The sequence below is a fragment of the Protopterus annectens genome, chromosome 2.part2 (genome assembly GCF_019279795.1).
Source record: "Protopterus annectens isolate FY-2018-M chromosome 2.part2, PAN1.0, whole genome shotgun sequence".
NCBI classification, from domain to species: domain Eukaryota; kingdom Metazoa; phylum Chordata; order Ceratodontiformes; family Protopteridae; genus Protopterus; species Protopterus annectens.
The window spans coordinates 715,668,229-715,682,465 of record NC_056730.1 but is presented as its reverse complement, the minus strand read 5'-3'; the positions used below and the strand labels follow the sequence as shown (position 1 = coordinate 715,682,465).

At 38.6% G+C, this 14,237-nt stretch overlaps 1 protein-coding gene across 8 annotated transcripts in view; it reads left to right on the top strand.

Moving 5' to 3' along the window:
* Window positions 1-14,237, top strand: part of CAST (calpastatin) — a 1,327,899-nt gene that overhangs the window by 797,481 nt on the left and 516,181 nt on the right. For 6 of the 8 annotated variants that reach the window (XM_044064117.1, XM_044064120.1, XM_044064118.1 and 3 more), the window contains one exon: window positions 335-391. The exons of the other annotated variants lie outside the window; for them this stretch is intronic. In XM_044064117.1, coding sequence (XP_043920052.1) covers window positions 335-391 — 57 coding nt within the window. The remainder of the gene's footprint in view (window positions 1-334; window positions 392-14,237) is intronic. 8 annotated transcript variants of the gene reach the window in all.

The following is a 14,237-nucleotide window of genomic DNA, read 5'->3' as shown; positions in this document are numbered from 1 at the left end:
ATCACTTGGGCTTCACCCTCATGATTAAACCACACCAACTGTGGGTAAATCTTCAGTGTACCACACTTACGTCAGTTGTTGCTATAGTATCTTATAGCATGTCCTCTTGGTAGAGATGTGTCACAAAGCAATGTGAGAATTATTACCGATTCGTGTATTGTCCCAAAGGTGTTTATATGTGCATGTGGAAGGGGGTTAATTTTGGAAGGGGGTTAATTTTGGAGTGGGACTGGTCATGCATATGAACTGTTACTTGTACAAACCTGTACTGATTAAGTCATCTATGCTTTCATATGATTTATACCCATCTACAGTAATGCAAATTTACTTGCAGGCAACACCAGCATCACCTTCAAAGACAGAACCAGCTAAAACTGCTCAGTCTTCCAAGGTAAGGACACAGTTTGTTGACTGTATATGTACTTCAGCATGCAGAGCTAGAGTACCATATCAAAATATATGGTCTCACTTACAGCTATCCCCTTCCTCTTGTATCCTCTGCAAACCTGTCTTCATCTGTTCTATTCTTGGCTTTCCAATTTGTCTGGACAGTTTTCCTACAACTCTTACGCAATGTCTTTTCAGTGCTCTTTGTATTTATTCCAGTATGCTTTTTTTGGAATGATCCAACCATTCATCATTCTATGAGTCAGCAGTGTGGCCCTTAGTCACCATGCCAGACAATGTAGCCCTCTCCAGACCAAGGTTATATGCCTTCAAGTGATCATTGTTGGAACAGGCAGAATGTCATGCAATGTTGAAGTAAGAAGTTTCTGTGTAGGAGGCTTCACTAATATAGAAAGACATCTTATATACTGTCCCCCCCTTTTGTATTTTCAGAAATACCATGTATTCATCTCTAGCTTGTGCTCTGTGCTGTGCATCAGCATCTACCCAGCTTCCCTAGTCCCCTAGCATGGGACTGATTTGGATCACCTATGAGAAACTAAGGCTTATTAAAAAAAAAAAACACAAGCCACTTGCCAGTACTACCATTCAGGATCCAACAGTTCTTACAGTAAGACTGCCCTGTTTTTTTGTTTTTTTTTTAATAGTTTAATTTCTTTATTTTGTAGTTTTCATTTGGAGCCCCCCCACACACACACACAAACACACACATCTAACATCCATCTTTATTGCCATAGAGCAGTGAACCAGAAAGTGTCTCCTGCTGGTATCTGTGTATCTGCCATACCAGTGGGTCATGCTGCATGCACTGTAAAAAGGCGCAGAGAGTCCGAGGAAGAATTTTAAGCAGCAGTTGCATTCTGCTAGGAGTAAAAGGTGACATCTAGCTGCAAGAATGCTTGCAGTTAAAGCCTTCTTGGAAGAATGGGCCTTTTGGACTTCCTGTAAACTTTCTGATACTACCTGTTAGACTTCCAGGCATTGGGAAAAATGATCCAGTATTAGAAGCAGCCTCCTTGCATACTATACCACTGTCCTGTGACCTGGACTTTCAGCTACACTGCTGTATCTCCTTTATATATTCTAACCTTACAAAGGAACACAGATTGCTGTATCTCATATCCAAAATGCTACTGTCCATAATTGTTCTCTCTTCCATCAGTCTGATTAATCTGATCATTCTTATGTCTGTCAGTATCCATTTCTTCTCCTTTGATTCGTTTTTGTGGTATTTCACCTGTTCTTTACTCCTTCAATGTTATTGTCTGCCTTTGGTGTTTGGTGATACAGCCTTCTTATTTTTGCAGTTTAAGCTATTGATAGATGCTGAGACATGTTTTTTTTCTTAATCATATAACATTCGCTTAATATTTCACTTCTGAAACATAATACTTCTGCTTGGACTTTCTGTATTTAATATTATGTTTAGAAGAAAACCTCAAAAGTTCATGTTCATAATGAAAAGCACTCCAAGAAGGAAACAAACTGCCTTAGAAGAGATACCTTGGCGTGCTCCAAACAGCAGATTTAGTAGGCATTAGGTGCTGATGAGGAAGGGTTGATGGATATATTGTGGGCCACAGGTGGGGAGGCAGGGATAATGCTAATAGCTGAAATGGTAGTACCTATGTGCAGATTCTGGGTAAGACTATACCTGCTCTACCATGTTCCTTACTTTAGTCTGTGCCCCAGGAAGGAGGCATATAATTGACATGCCAGGCATATATGGCTGCTGTGGTAATTTAAGGAACCTACAAAGTTCTATGAAGAAAGACTGAAAGAAGTACACTGAAGCATGTTGAGCACTGAGAGGCTAATGAAGGTGCTTTAAAAAATCTTAAAGGTATAAGAAGAGATGAGACATTAACTGGTGGTTATGTTTTGAGAGTATAGGATAAGCAATTGAAAGGCAGTTTTAGCAGGTAATTTTTTGTTGGAGAAAATGGTGGAAATACATAAAAGCCACACTTTGAAAGATGCAGGTTATAAAACATCATAGGAATCTGAATATTGATGCAGTAAGTAACTAGGTACCAGCTGCTTAATTGCATTGCTGTGCTGAGAGATGGTGATGGGGGTATTATGCACTGAAATAATGAGGCACAACCATTGTTTTTGTTTTTTAAATAACATTAATACCTCCAATACAACATGGCAGAACTGTGGTTAGTTCATGTTTTTACCTTTTTGCTCACTGTGGGACAAAGCATGAGTAAAATACGAGTTACCCACACTGTGCCTTGGTTCATTGTTAAGTTATTAACTCTTCTGTCTTCACACATATGATACATTTGCTCATCCGTAAGCATATATTTTTTTATTTCATCACTTTCCACCTAGAAATGTGTGACTAGGATATCTTGCAGTTGACACGTCACTTCACTGGTAGTACATTATTAGACAGCTACCGAGAATGAAACGCTGGAGCTCTTGCATCTACTCATGTGCTCATCATTAGTAATTTATTTAAGTTGTTTGAAAGGGAAAATACCATATGAAAGATGCAGTGTCATTTTCAGAACAGTATTATGTAGCTTGTGTGCAACAGAAGGGAACAAACTTGAATATTTCAGAGTTGGTGTTTATTCTGGAAAATGTGTCTTATTTAGGAAGGCTTCTATTTTTATATCAATCACAACAAGAACAGCAGGCTGTAGTAATGAATATTCTTCACTATCCCTTATAAGTATGTAGCATTTTAGAAGCTCCTGAGGCATAACTGCATTCAGTTTTATTCTGTTTACAAGTGCTTTTTGGTTTTACAAGACTATTTGTCTATTTTTTCTAGTCTTACACTGGATAACTGTAATGGCTTTTATTATGGGGTTAGGTCTGCATTTGCCATTTTATCCAAGATTTTTAAATAATATGACTTGCACAATTCCATTGGTGTTTAGATAAGTATTTATCACAGGGAGACAGTTATTTTGAATTTAATCTAATATTAGTATGTTTTTAAGTAGATCATATTCAGGGATAAAGTTTGTTTCTTTACTGTATTTTTATTGAGCTGCTACAGTTTTCTAGAGCTTGAGGCCAGAATTCTTATAAGTAATTCCCATAATGTGCTTACAAGTATAAAACCTGGAGTTACTGGTGTCCTGTAGACCCTGGAGTTGTAGGTGTACTTGCTGGCAGAGCTCATAATGACATGCAGTTTTACTGCAGTCACTTACCTCTGTGTTTAGTCTAAATGCAGGTCTGATCCTATTATTTTATTGCTGTTTTCTCAATCCTCTTTTTTTTTTTTTTTTTGCTTAAATTCTGTTTAACTGTCACCATGTTTTCCTACCTTACTGCTCACAATGTATAATTTTCCACCTCATAAGAAAGAAGTTTTATAGACCAATTTTGTTTTAAATTTTGATTTCATCCTTCCAGTTCTGTTTGCTCTTGTGAGTACTGCATAACAAATATTATATGCCTATTATAAGATGTGTATGTTTGGTGTGTACAAATCTTGCTTTCTCTGAGCATAACTACAGTGCTCCAGATTGTCAGTTTTTTCAAATGTTCAGCCCGACGTATGTCTGACTGTATAAAAAGACTCTTGAAAGTACATTGACTTGGCATTGTGTTATCTGTCTGTAAATTATTTGATTTGTAGTCCTTCTCTTTTTTGTCATCTGTTTGTAATTAATAATTCATTTAACAATTTAATGATGAATTTTATAATCTTAATTATATAAATACGATGACATATGATGATCCAGTGTAAGAAACATCCTGATTGCTTGTGATAAATACTCATGTCCTCTATAGGAGGAGGACTGGAAGCAACATTCTATCCCATGAGGCAGTGTTTCCAGATGTAGTGCTTTTGAAATCTGCTTTCTGAGTATCATTTTTTAAGACCCTTAGCATTATTGCCTTTACTGACTTTTTTCAACAATATGCTATCAGCCCCTGCATGTAAGATTCCAGCTTGATCGGCATTACATTTACTGTCAAAGCTTTCTTCTCAGTCAGGTTACTACCCCCCCCCCCCCCCCCGGGTTTAGAAGTTCACCAAAGTGATTTGATGACCCAGAATTTTTTTGCCGATTCCAACACTGATTTTAAAAGCAATAGTTGCCACTAATTTTGGTGGGATGTTCTGAAAATTAATAAACATCTTAACATCCAGCTAGATACTACATTGTCAGAGCTCCTGGGCCTGTAGATGAAACTTCCATAAGTGCCCACTGTATGTAGTATTCATGACGTGGTTTTCATCACATTGAAATGGAGCCATTCGGCTTTAGGATGAGTTCTACCTGGTGTGGGTGTGTGTGTGTGTGTGTGTGTGTGTTTGTGTGTGTGTGTGTCTGTGTGTGTGTGTGTGTCTGTGTGTGTCTGTGTGTCTGTTTGTGTCTGTCTGTGTCTGTTTGTGTCTGTGTGTCTGTGTCTGTGTAGGTGTGTGTGTCTGTGTGTGTGTGTGTGTGTGTCTTTGTGTGTCTGTGTGTCTGTGTGTGTCTGTCTGTGTGTGTGTCTGTGTGTCTGTGTGTGTCTGTGTGTGTGTGTGTGTGTGTGTGTGTGTGTGTGTGTGTGTGTGTGTGTGTGTGTGTGTGTGTGTGTGTGTGTGTGTGTGTGTGTGTGTGTGTGTGTGTGTGTGTGTGTACAAAGAAGATGAGATATAAAAGACTTACCATGTAAGACTTCGAAAAGACCCTATATTTTACCGTTTTGAAGCAGCTGTCTTTAAGTATTGGCCTCGTACCTCTTAACCTCTCAGTGCAAAAAATCTGGACAAAGCCTAAAATAATATGGGGACAAAGGGCCAAAAATAGGGAGAGATTTTGAATATTGCTTTTATAAACATAGAAAGTTTCTAAAATAACAGGAATTCTGTTGGCATTAATTTTCTGAAGAAAATGAAGTCTGAAACCCAAATGTATGTCATTATTTAGTTACTTCAATCCTCGGTGATTTGCCAGAAAAACATAAATTTTATGAGGATGACACCAAAAATACAAGGCAAAAATCTGGATAGTTGAGAGCTATAATTGGTCTACGTACCATGAAGCTGTGCCATCAAGAAGGGCATGGCTTACATTGAGAGCTAATAATGTAAATATATATAATCCTTCCATCTTCCTCATTGACTATGTGTCATAAACCAGATATAGGTTCATAGCTGAATACTAGGCTAACTACCCTGAAGGGCCTTTTTTAAGTCTAGCCAGTAACCCAAGATCATAATCAAACCTTTTACCTTGTGTCTGTGAGGCAAAGACCTTCATCACTATGTCAGACCCCCCCCCCCCAAAGATGCCTTTATTTATTTTATTAATTTGCTAACCAGGTAAGCCCATTGGTCTCAGCTGTCCCTTTTTGGGGTGTCCCTAGGAGCACTTTCTGGTTGAATGATTTGTCCAGATTCACTCAGTAAGCAAATTGAGATGGAAGGAATCAAACTCAAGACCCTTGACTACAGGAAGTGGCTGTTTTACAGCTCAGAGACTTAACCCTCTGACGCACAACCAGAGTTTTCCGTATTTCTTTCCTAGTCCCTTGTGTTGTGATTAATGTGCACTCAGTAGGATTCAGGACTCCAATTCATTTCAGTTGTTTGCTTCTTGGCAAAGAATTTTGCAGGAGTGAGATTTTGGGGCATGAAATGTTCAGTCAGAAACTGTATTTTTTTTCATATTTGTATATCATGTCATTCAGATATGTGGTAATGTTGAGACGACATTTGGGTGCTTTAGGGTGGAACACGGTATGTCTTTTTATGGCAGTTGTGGCTCAGGTGAAAGCAAACAGAATGATCCCGCAATGTTCTCCACCACTGTCATTAAGCAACTGTTTTCTTGTATAGAAAAATCATGCAAAGACCTCATTTTTTTGTAATATGTGAAAAACTAATATGAACTACAGGGAAAAGAGATCAACGGGTTCCTGCATGTGTCACTGTGTGTTAGTAGTCAGATCAGTAAACACCCGAATGACCATTTATAGAGTGGTACAGATCAAGCAATTCTTTTATCTTGCCAGGGCGCGTGCACACACATACAACACACACTTGCCTCCTCCACTTCTTCTTGTGCTACGTCTGTAAGAGGACTTGGCAAAATGTTATTTTACTATCAATATGTGCATACAAATATTTCAAGCATGGACAGTAATGTCCCTGTAGCCTGCCAATATACTAAAACGGTTATCCCCATAGTAAGTGTCCATGTTGTTCTTGAAAATATAAATTATTTGGTAGTTTTTTCTGGAGTAGTCCTCAGATCTGTGTAAAATTGATTTAAATGGGAGAAATATAAAAACAGAATCTGCCTGAGGCAAAATATCTTAGAAAAGCTATTGCAAAGCCACTTAACACTGACCACCTGCCATTTTTTTTTTTTGACACCCTAACTTCAGAGTCCTGATAGAAGTGGCAGTACCAGAATTTCAAGATTATAACCAAATTTAACTGCCATCAAGAGTCCATTACAAAGTTATTTATAAAAGTGACTATCTACTGTTTTGAGGAGTTCATCCCTACTAATATTTTAAATAGGAAACGTCAGCAAACGTCAGACTATGTGGCTACTGTCTTCTACTGAGTACCTCCCACTCTTCCTTAGGTTCAGTGGTGGATGCAAGTCAATTGTACCATTATTTTCAATTACACTGATATCTGCCATTATTTTCAGTTACACTTTTATCTGCATGCAGAGTCTGTTAAACTTCACAATTAAGCAGTATGTTATCATGTCTAATAATTCTGCTAAACCTAAGAAAATCCTGTGAATGTAGATATGGGGTGGAGTGACTTGAACTGTTTACTATTCTTTGCATATACTGTTGATGATGAAAAGCTTTTTCATTCAGGATTAACTTGTACGGAACTTGATGTGCGCTGCCCCAATAGTATGTACTCCCAGTAACAAATCTGTGAAACTCAGAACAATGATGTAGCATTCTTAGATAAAGAGTGAGCTTTACGTATGTGTGGTGAGCCAGGAAATTCCCCCAGCTGAAATTCCGTCTACTGTGTGATGGGGTAAATACATAAATCTGGTATCATTGTGCAGTGGAACAGTTAATTGGGAAAATGAGTTTGAATGTGGTTATTGAGTTACTTGGGGAGACTTCAGAAGTCAGGCGCTGTAAAATTACTGGACTCAGCTAAGCCTTACTCCTGTCTTATTGATTCAGTTCAGGCTACAGCATACCAATTTCCAGTTTCTTGTTGTATATCTGGCTGGCAGACTCTTGAAAACCTAAATGTTCTAAATTAATGGCTGAATTGTATACACTAACGAAGCAGAGCATTCTGTTTTGCTTGTTTCCCATTCTTAAAACTGTGAATTGAAACAGGCAGATTACAACAAGGAAGTGTTGGCTCATATTACAACCAATAAGAAAGGTAGAGAAATTGATGATCTTGTGACATAAATTACTCATGGATGAAGATAATGTGCCATCACAGCCTTTCCCGCCCTACTTTTGACATATCTGCTGTTGATGTCTGAACTGGCATTACTTATGGTTTCTCAATTGATGGACAATTGCTGAAGCTGCTCCTGTACTCCATGTTGGCAAACAACTTTGTATACACTGCCAATTTTATTTTCCTAGAGCAATGAAGCAGAGAAAAAATGTCTCCTCTTGGTATTTGTGCATCTGCCATACCAATGTGCCTGGTATTTGTGCATCTGCCATACCAATGTGCCATGCTGCATGCTCTGAGGTGAGGAGAGCCTGTGCAAGAATCTTAAACGCCAGTTGCATTCTGCTAGGAACAAAAGGTGACATCTGGCTACAAGAATGCTAGTAGTCGGGGTTCTTTGGGCTTCCTCTACACTTTCAGGACCTACCTGTTAGAATTCTTGGTGTTAGACTTTTTGCCATGATTTTCTTCCATGTGTAATAGAACCTGTTGATAATGTGATTCCACCAGGGTGGCTTGTTTTTTGAGTTAGTTCTGTACTTATTCGTGATGGGTACAGGTGCCTCTATGCAGGTATTAACATGCTTGCATAGGGTTTCTGTGAATAGTTCCATGTAGGCAGTAGTATTCTCAGAGTTTATGCAGGTTGGAAATGTTGCCAGGTTATCACATAATAGTAGGAAGTTAGCCTAAGAGTAGTTTCTGAACATTCCAGGGCTAGCTGAGGTTCTGAGTTTTATTTTTACTTCAAACGAGACCATTTTGTGGTAACACCTTACCAGTGAGTACATTACACTAGGGGGTGTGCAGCACTTTACCAGAGCGAGATTAACTGAACTGATCCAGTATGTTTGCACCCCTGGTTGGTGTATTGACAGTCTGGTCCAGGACGTTTATGTTTATATTCCAGGATTCTCTGTGTCTGCATGTTTGATGTCGTTTGATTCCCAATTAATAGTGGGGTAATTTAAAGTCACCCATGAGTATGGTATTGGGTCAGGTTTCCAGTAAGCTTAAATATAGGTTATTGGTTTCCAGGGTCATAGAGTGGGAACTTAGAACTTGCAAGGAAGTGGTATGGGATTTTGCCTAGGGTGATTTGAGCATGGAGACGCTTGAGTGCATTGTCCTGTTTGACAAGCCTTGAGGTGTATTTATTTTTGATGTAAATAGAGACAGCTCCACCTTTAGTCCCTGTATGTGTAGTAGCTGCTGTAAATGTAGGGAAGGCATTATAGCCTTGCATTGCTTGTGTGCTGTGCACAGATTTAAACCATGTCTCAGTGACTGCACATATGTCTGCATTCTCTAGGGTGAAGAGTGGAGTTTCTTGTTTAGACTCCTATCATTGAGTAGTAACACCTTTAGATTTCCTTGGATGTGATTTGCTATGTTTGAAGTACTTTCAGTTTGCCATCGTCTAAAAAAAAAAAGCAGTATGGAAAGGACAATTCTTTAGCTAATATTCTATAGCCTAGAGGGGAGAGGTACATACCATTCCTGTCAAGACAGTGGTCTGTTGACCATCTCCTTCTGTACTAACAAATATTGCACCCCCTTAGCATGACCTCAGAAACTAAGCCAATTTAAAGTCAAGCCATCGTCTGTTCATGTTGTGGCATCATCCTTGGAGATGGTAAAATCTTGCTCAGCGCTAGGCTCATGCCAGCATAGGACACACATTCCAAGAGATCCATGATGTCTGTCTTTATGTAGTCTAGGGAGGTATGTCTTTGGTCATTTACACCCATTTGGACTATGAGTCATACTTGTACTTGTGGTCCAATGACGTGTGTAATGTGATGCATCATATCCCCTGATAAGCAACTGACTGTGGCATTTTCATTACTCATCCTGGTGGGTGGTACATCCAGTGTGCCTGACAACTGAGTCTCTAGTGACCGGAATGTTGGATTGTGTGGTGGCTTGCTTTATGGGCTCAGAAGCAGAGGCTCCATGAGGTGGTTATATGTGTTGATGTGGGTATTTTGAAAGAGTGCATTTGGGTCTGCTAAGGGCATCTGTTATATGTACTTTATCAAAGAGGTCTTTGGGATTTAGGAATATTACATTTAAGTGGCTCAGCATATGTGTGGCTATGTGTCTTCTTTGTACTGGGTATGATGGTTGCAGCATGTGTACTATTGACAACCTGATTGATATTAGGAGTGCTTTTATGTGAGAGCTTTGACTCCAGTGATATTCTGAAAATACAGCTGTTACTTAACTTATCAGTTTGTTTGAGAATTAGCTGGTTGTTAGTAAACATGAGGCCCATATCCACCAAGCTGGTAAGAGATAGTTGGAAAGTTCATATCCATGACAACAGGCCTTTTTTGTTGATTAGTCTGTTGCAGTGTGAATATAAAGTAATGTCAGGGATATCTGGTTTGCAACACTGGGGGTTCACTGGGTAAGTTGGCTGGTCTGTTGACCTTTTTCAGCCATGACCCATGCTCAGTGAGCAGAAAATACATCATGGTCTTTCTTGCAATCAACAATATTGTATACAAAATGAGCACATAGCAAAATTCAGAGCATAGTAAGATTAACAGCAGATATGGCAACATTAAAAGATCCAGTCAGGCATGCATTGAGAAAAAAAATCTACAAAATGCAGGCTAAGTCATGCATAAAATACAGTACAATCATACATGATGTAATACATAAACTCTCTTATACATGTGAAATAGTTGCATGTATGATGCCATATTAAAAGGCTGAGAAGCATTTATTAAAAAATATTCTATTATTTATGATCTGGGATGGTAAGTTACCTAACCACTGTCGTGGTAGAAGTTGCAGATTCAGCAATGAGTTGCTCTTTAATTGCATCATTGAAGCTTTTAGTGGTTTCTAGGTTCCAGGTAGCAGGTGGTCTAAAGAAGGCTGTCTAAGCAATAGTAGTTTAAATGTGGAGACTGCTAGAGAGAAACTGTTGTCCTGTGTACGTCTGAGTACATAATGGTTGCATACTTCTCAACCATACTGAATGTGTCAGTATTTACCGGTTTGGAGAGAAGAATAATGGGGTGCTACAAATTTCTGAGTGGTCCCTTCAATTCCCAATTTTAATTACAGCTAGATTACATTTAACATTACTGCTACAGAAAGTGGAAATAGATATAGGAAATTTGCAGGTTGTGTGTGTCTCTTGTCAAGTCAACAACTGATTAGGGGTGTTTGCAGGCAGATCGCAAAATCTATTTAAAGGAGTTAAGGTTAGGTTAATAGTTTCTTAGAAGAACACCTTACAGTGACGTGTAATCTTGTTAAGGTTAGGTTAATAGTTTCTTAGAAGAACACCTTACAGTGACGTGTAATCTTGCTCATTTTGCTAACTTCAAGTACCACCTTAGTATTTTTTGTTGTTAGTACTGTGCCAATAGGAAATTGATAAAGTTTGTCAGTTCCTCATATTATATGATTTAGCTCCCCCCAATGAGTCTGTGTTTATACATACACGGAAGTGTACAGATTCTGCTAAAAATCTATATTGTATTATCTGGTAATTCTGCTTTCTTCTCAGGCTGTCACTTGATCACTAAAACAGTAGTAGTCACTATAAGGACTCAGACAGCCAGAACCTGAAAACTGATTTTGAAAAGCCTTTATCTTTGAATCATGACTATTCCAGGGGTGTAACAATAACTAGTGACAAGAGTGACAAAAACTAGGAAACCACAGCCTTTCCTTCAAGCCATGGGATTCAAACCGAAAACGTATGCCCCCCCCATCTCGGAGATTAATGCAGGATTTATATGAGAAATAAACATCTACCCGTCTTGAACTACCAGAATAAATTCAACAATAATGTCACGCTTCATGGGGGGAGTGGGCGCTCAAAAACAACTGCACAATGTGCCCAGCGCTGGTCAAAAGGGAAGAGCATCTAAGTAAGACTACTACCAACAGAGATTTAATAACCACCACAACAGTCTCAACCATAACTCTTCCTGAGCCAGGAAGATAACAGCAGTTGTAAGCATATGAAAGCATGACTTCTCTGCCTTTTTAAGCCTGGTAGGGAGTGTACATAGACAATGACACCTCCGGAGTCTGGAATGACTTTGTAATTCAGTATCTACAAGGCATGCCCAAGCCCACAACAACCTCATATAAACAGTAGTGCCACTTTATGAACTACCAGCTACCACTAATATGGATCATTTAATTTGCTGGTTAGAAGTCAGTGTTATCTCAGTCTACTTTAAAAAAACCTTGCAGAACAGGAACCAAATATTTCATACCTTGGAATTTTTGTGGTCTTGCAGTCGGCTAGGACTGCTTTTGATTAACACAGAGTAAAATTTATATTGGAGTTTGGCAGTGTTCAATGCCACAGTCAACACTGAATTCACACAGGTAACATAGCAAAGCTTTTTGGTTGGGACAGTGCCGGGTCCTCCACCACACCCACTCCGAATTCAACCTTGAATTCACAAATAACACACCATTTAATCCTTTTGTTATTAAAATGAGGGGTACATACATGTTCAAAATGAAGGGCACCTATTGCCTTTCGCAAAGAAGGTCTCAACAGCCACAAAAATGCCGACTTGGAACATGTGGAAATAACGGGCTTAAACTATTTGGAATTGTGATCCCCCATTGGCAGGTTCTTTGATGTACAAGTTTTCTAAGAGGAGCACTGTGTTGTTTTTATAAGAATATCACTGGAGTACGTAATAGTAATGGTCACCTAGGCTAGAATATTAATACAGACAGGTGCATGATGATGGTGAGTGTGTCACTCCGAGCTCTTACAGCATTATTTTAATGTGGAATACCATTTTCTGTAAAACATTTACATGATGGTTTATTTATTTACTTTTGTCAGCCGAGGTAGTGCACTGATTACGATGAGCCATTTGCAGGCACAGCCCATGTGAGTAGTATCCATAAGAAATGAAAAAAACATATTTACAGATATGTGTGTGTGTGTGTGTGTGTGTGTGTGTGTGTGTGTGTGTGTGTGTGTGTGTTTATATATTGGCTCTTGGTTGCATTAGTAAGTACCAAAAAAAAAAATCATATACCTGAACATAACTGCTGCTGTTTGAAGGAATCACGGTTTGCTTTTCCCTTCTCTGGAATTGGTATAACTCATTAAAACCGGAAATAGATTCTGTAAACACTGTAGCCGTGGCAGAGACTGTATGTGTGAACTTCTATATAGGTAGTAAAGTAACTCTTTATTGACGATTTGGGATGGTAGCCGGGCAGAAAGGTCTGAGGGCGTTTTAGCACTGGATATCGTTCACAGGAGTACCATGCTTACTTTTTCCTTATGTGTGAGGTAAACTTTCAATTAAATTTCTAAATGATCGCTGAAGAGTACCAGAAATCAAAAGCTCGTAATATTTGTAGTCTGTTTTCTGTCTGATGTATATAACTAATACATTGATTTGCCTTACAACAATATTTGTTTGTTGTTTAATGCATTCTGGATTTTACGTTTGACAGAACTTCTGTTGTTCGTTGCCATGTCTTCACACTATAGACTTGTAGAAACAATTTTGAAAGCAGCCCTACCAAGGCATTCTGAGTCTAATAATTAGGGTGACATTTTTAGTGATAACATGTATTTATTTTGGAAGTAGAACTGGGGAGCATAACTCTCAATCTCTCAGAGCAATAAATCTGGTCATAGCCAAAAGTAATGGTGGGGGCCTATGATTTGCAAATGAAACGGCCCTAAGGTAGTCTTTATCCACCACTGGCCAGATGCATTTTCTTTGAATGTGGGTTTCAATGCTGTTTCAATAACTGTGCATTTCAAGGGCAAAGAAGTTTTAATGCCAAGTCTATTTTCATTGTGAGACTGTATTGCTTTGGTTAACAGATGTCTATTAGTGTTTGTGCTATAAAATGTAAAATAAAAGTTTTAAATGAAATCCAAATAATCATTGTAGAAGTAAAGTCATATGCACATTACAGTGTTTATGGAAAATGGGATGAACTAGCAAAGTAATGGGACATTGGAGTGGCTTCATGGGAACTCTGGGGCCATATTCTGGTTGTCTGTACTCCAGTTTGGTTTTGAAAGTTGGTATCCCACAATTCTGGAGTAGGTGGGGTTACATAATTATGTATGCAAATTGTATGTTAATCAGCGTACATATTTGTACCTATTTTTCATGGGCCTTTGTCCAGATTTTTGATTTTTCCAGGTTGTGAGGTATGAAGGGTTGTCTTGTAAAGGTAGTTTCACTCTTAAAGGGGGCAGTGACCATGTTTTAGCACCTTGTCAATTGAAGAAAAGTGGCCCTATGAGGCACTATAAGACATTTGAAGTTTTTTAGCAAATTTTAGTGGTGTATGTGGAGGTCTGCTAATAGAATGAATCTGAAGATTTTATTTTCAGCAGTCTGTTCTGTAAATATTGTGGGTTGAATGCATGACAAGAAAAAGGCCATATTCAAGTTTCAGCATTAACATATTTTTAACAGTAGTTCTGTGA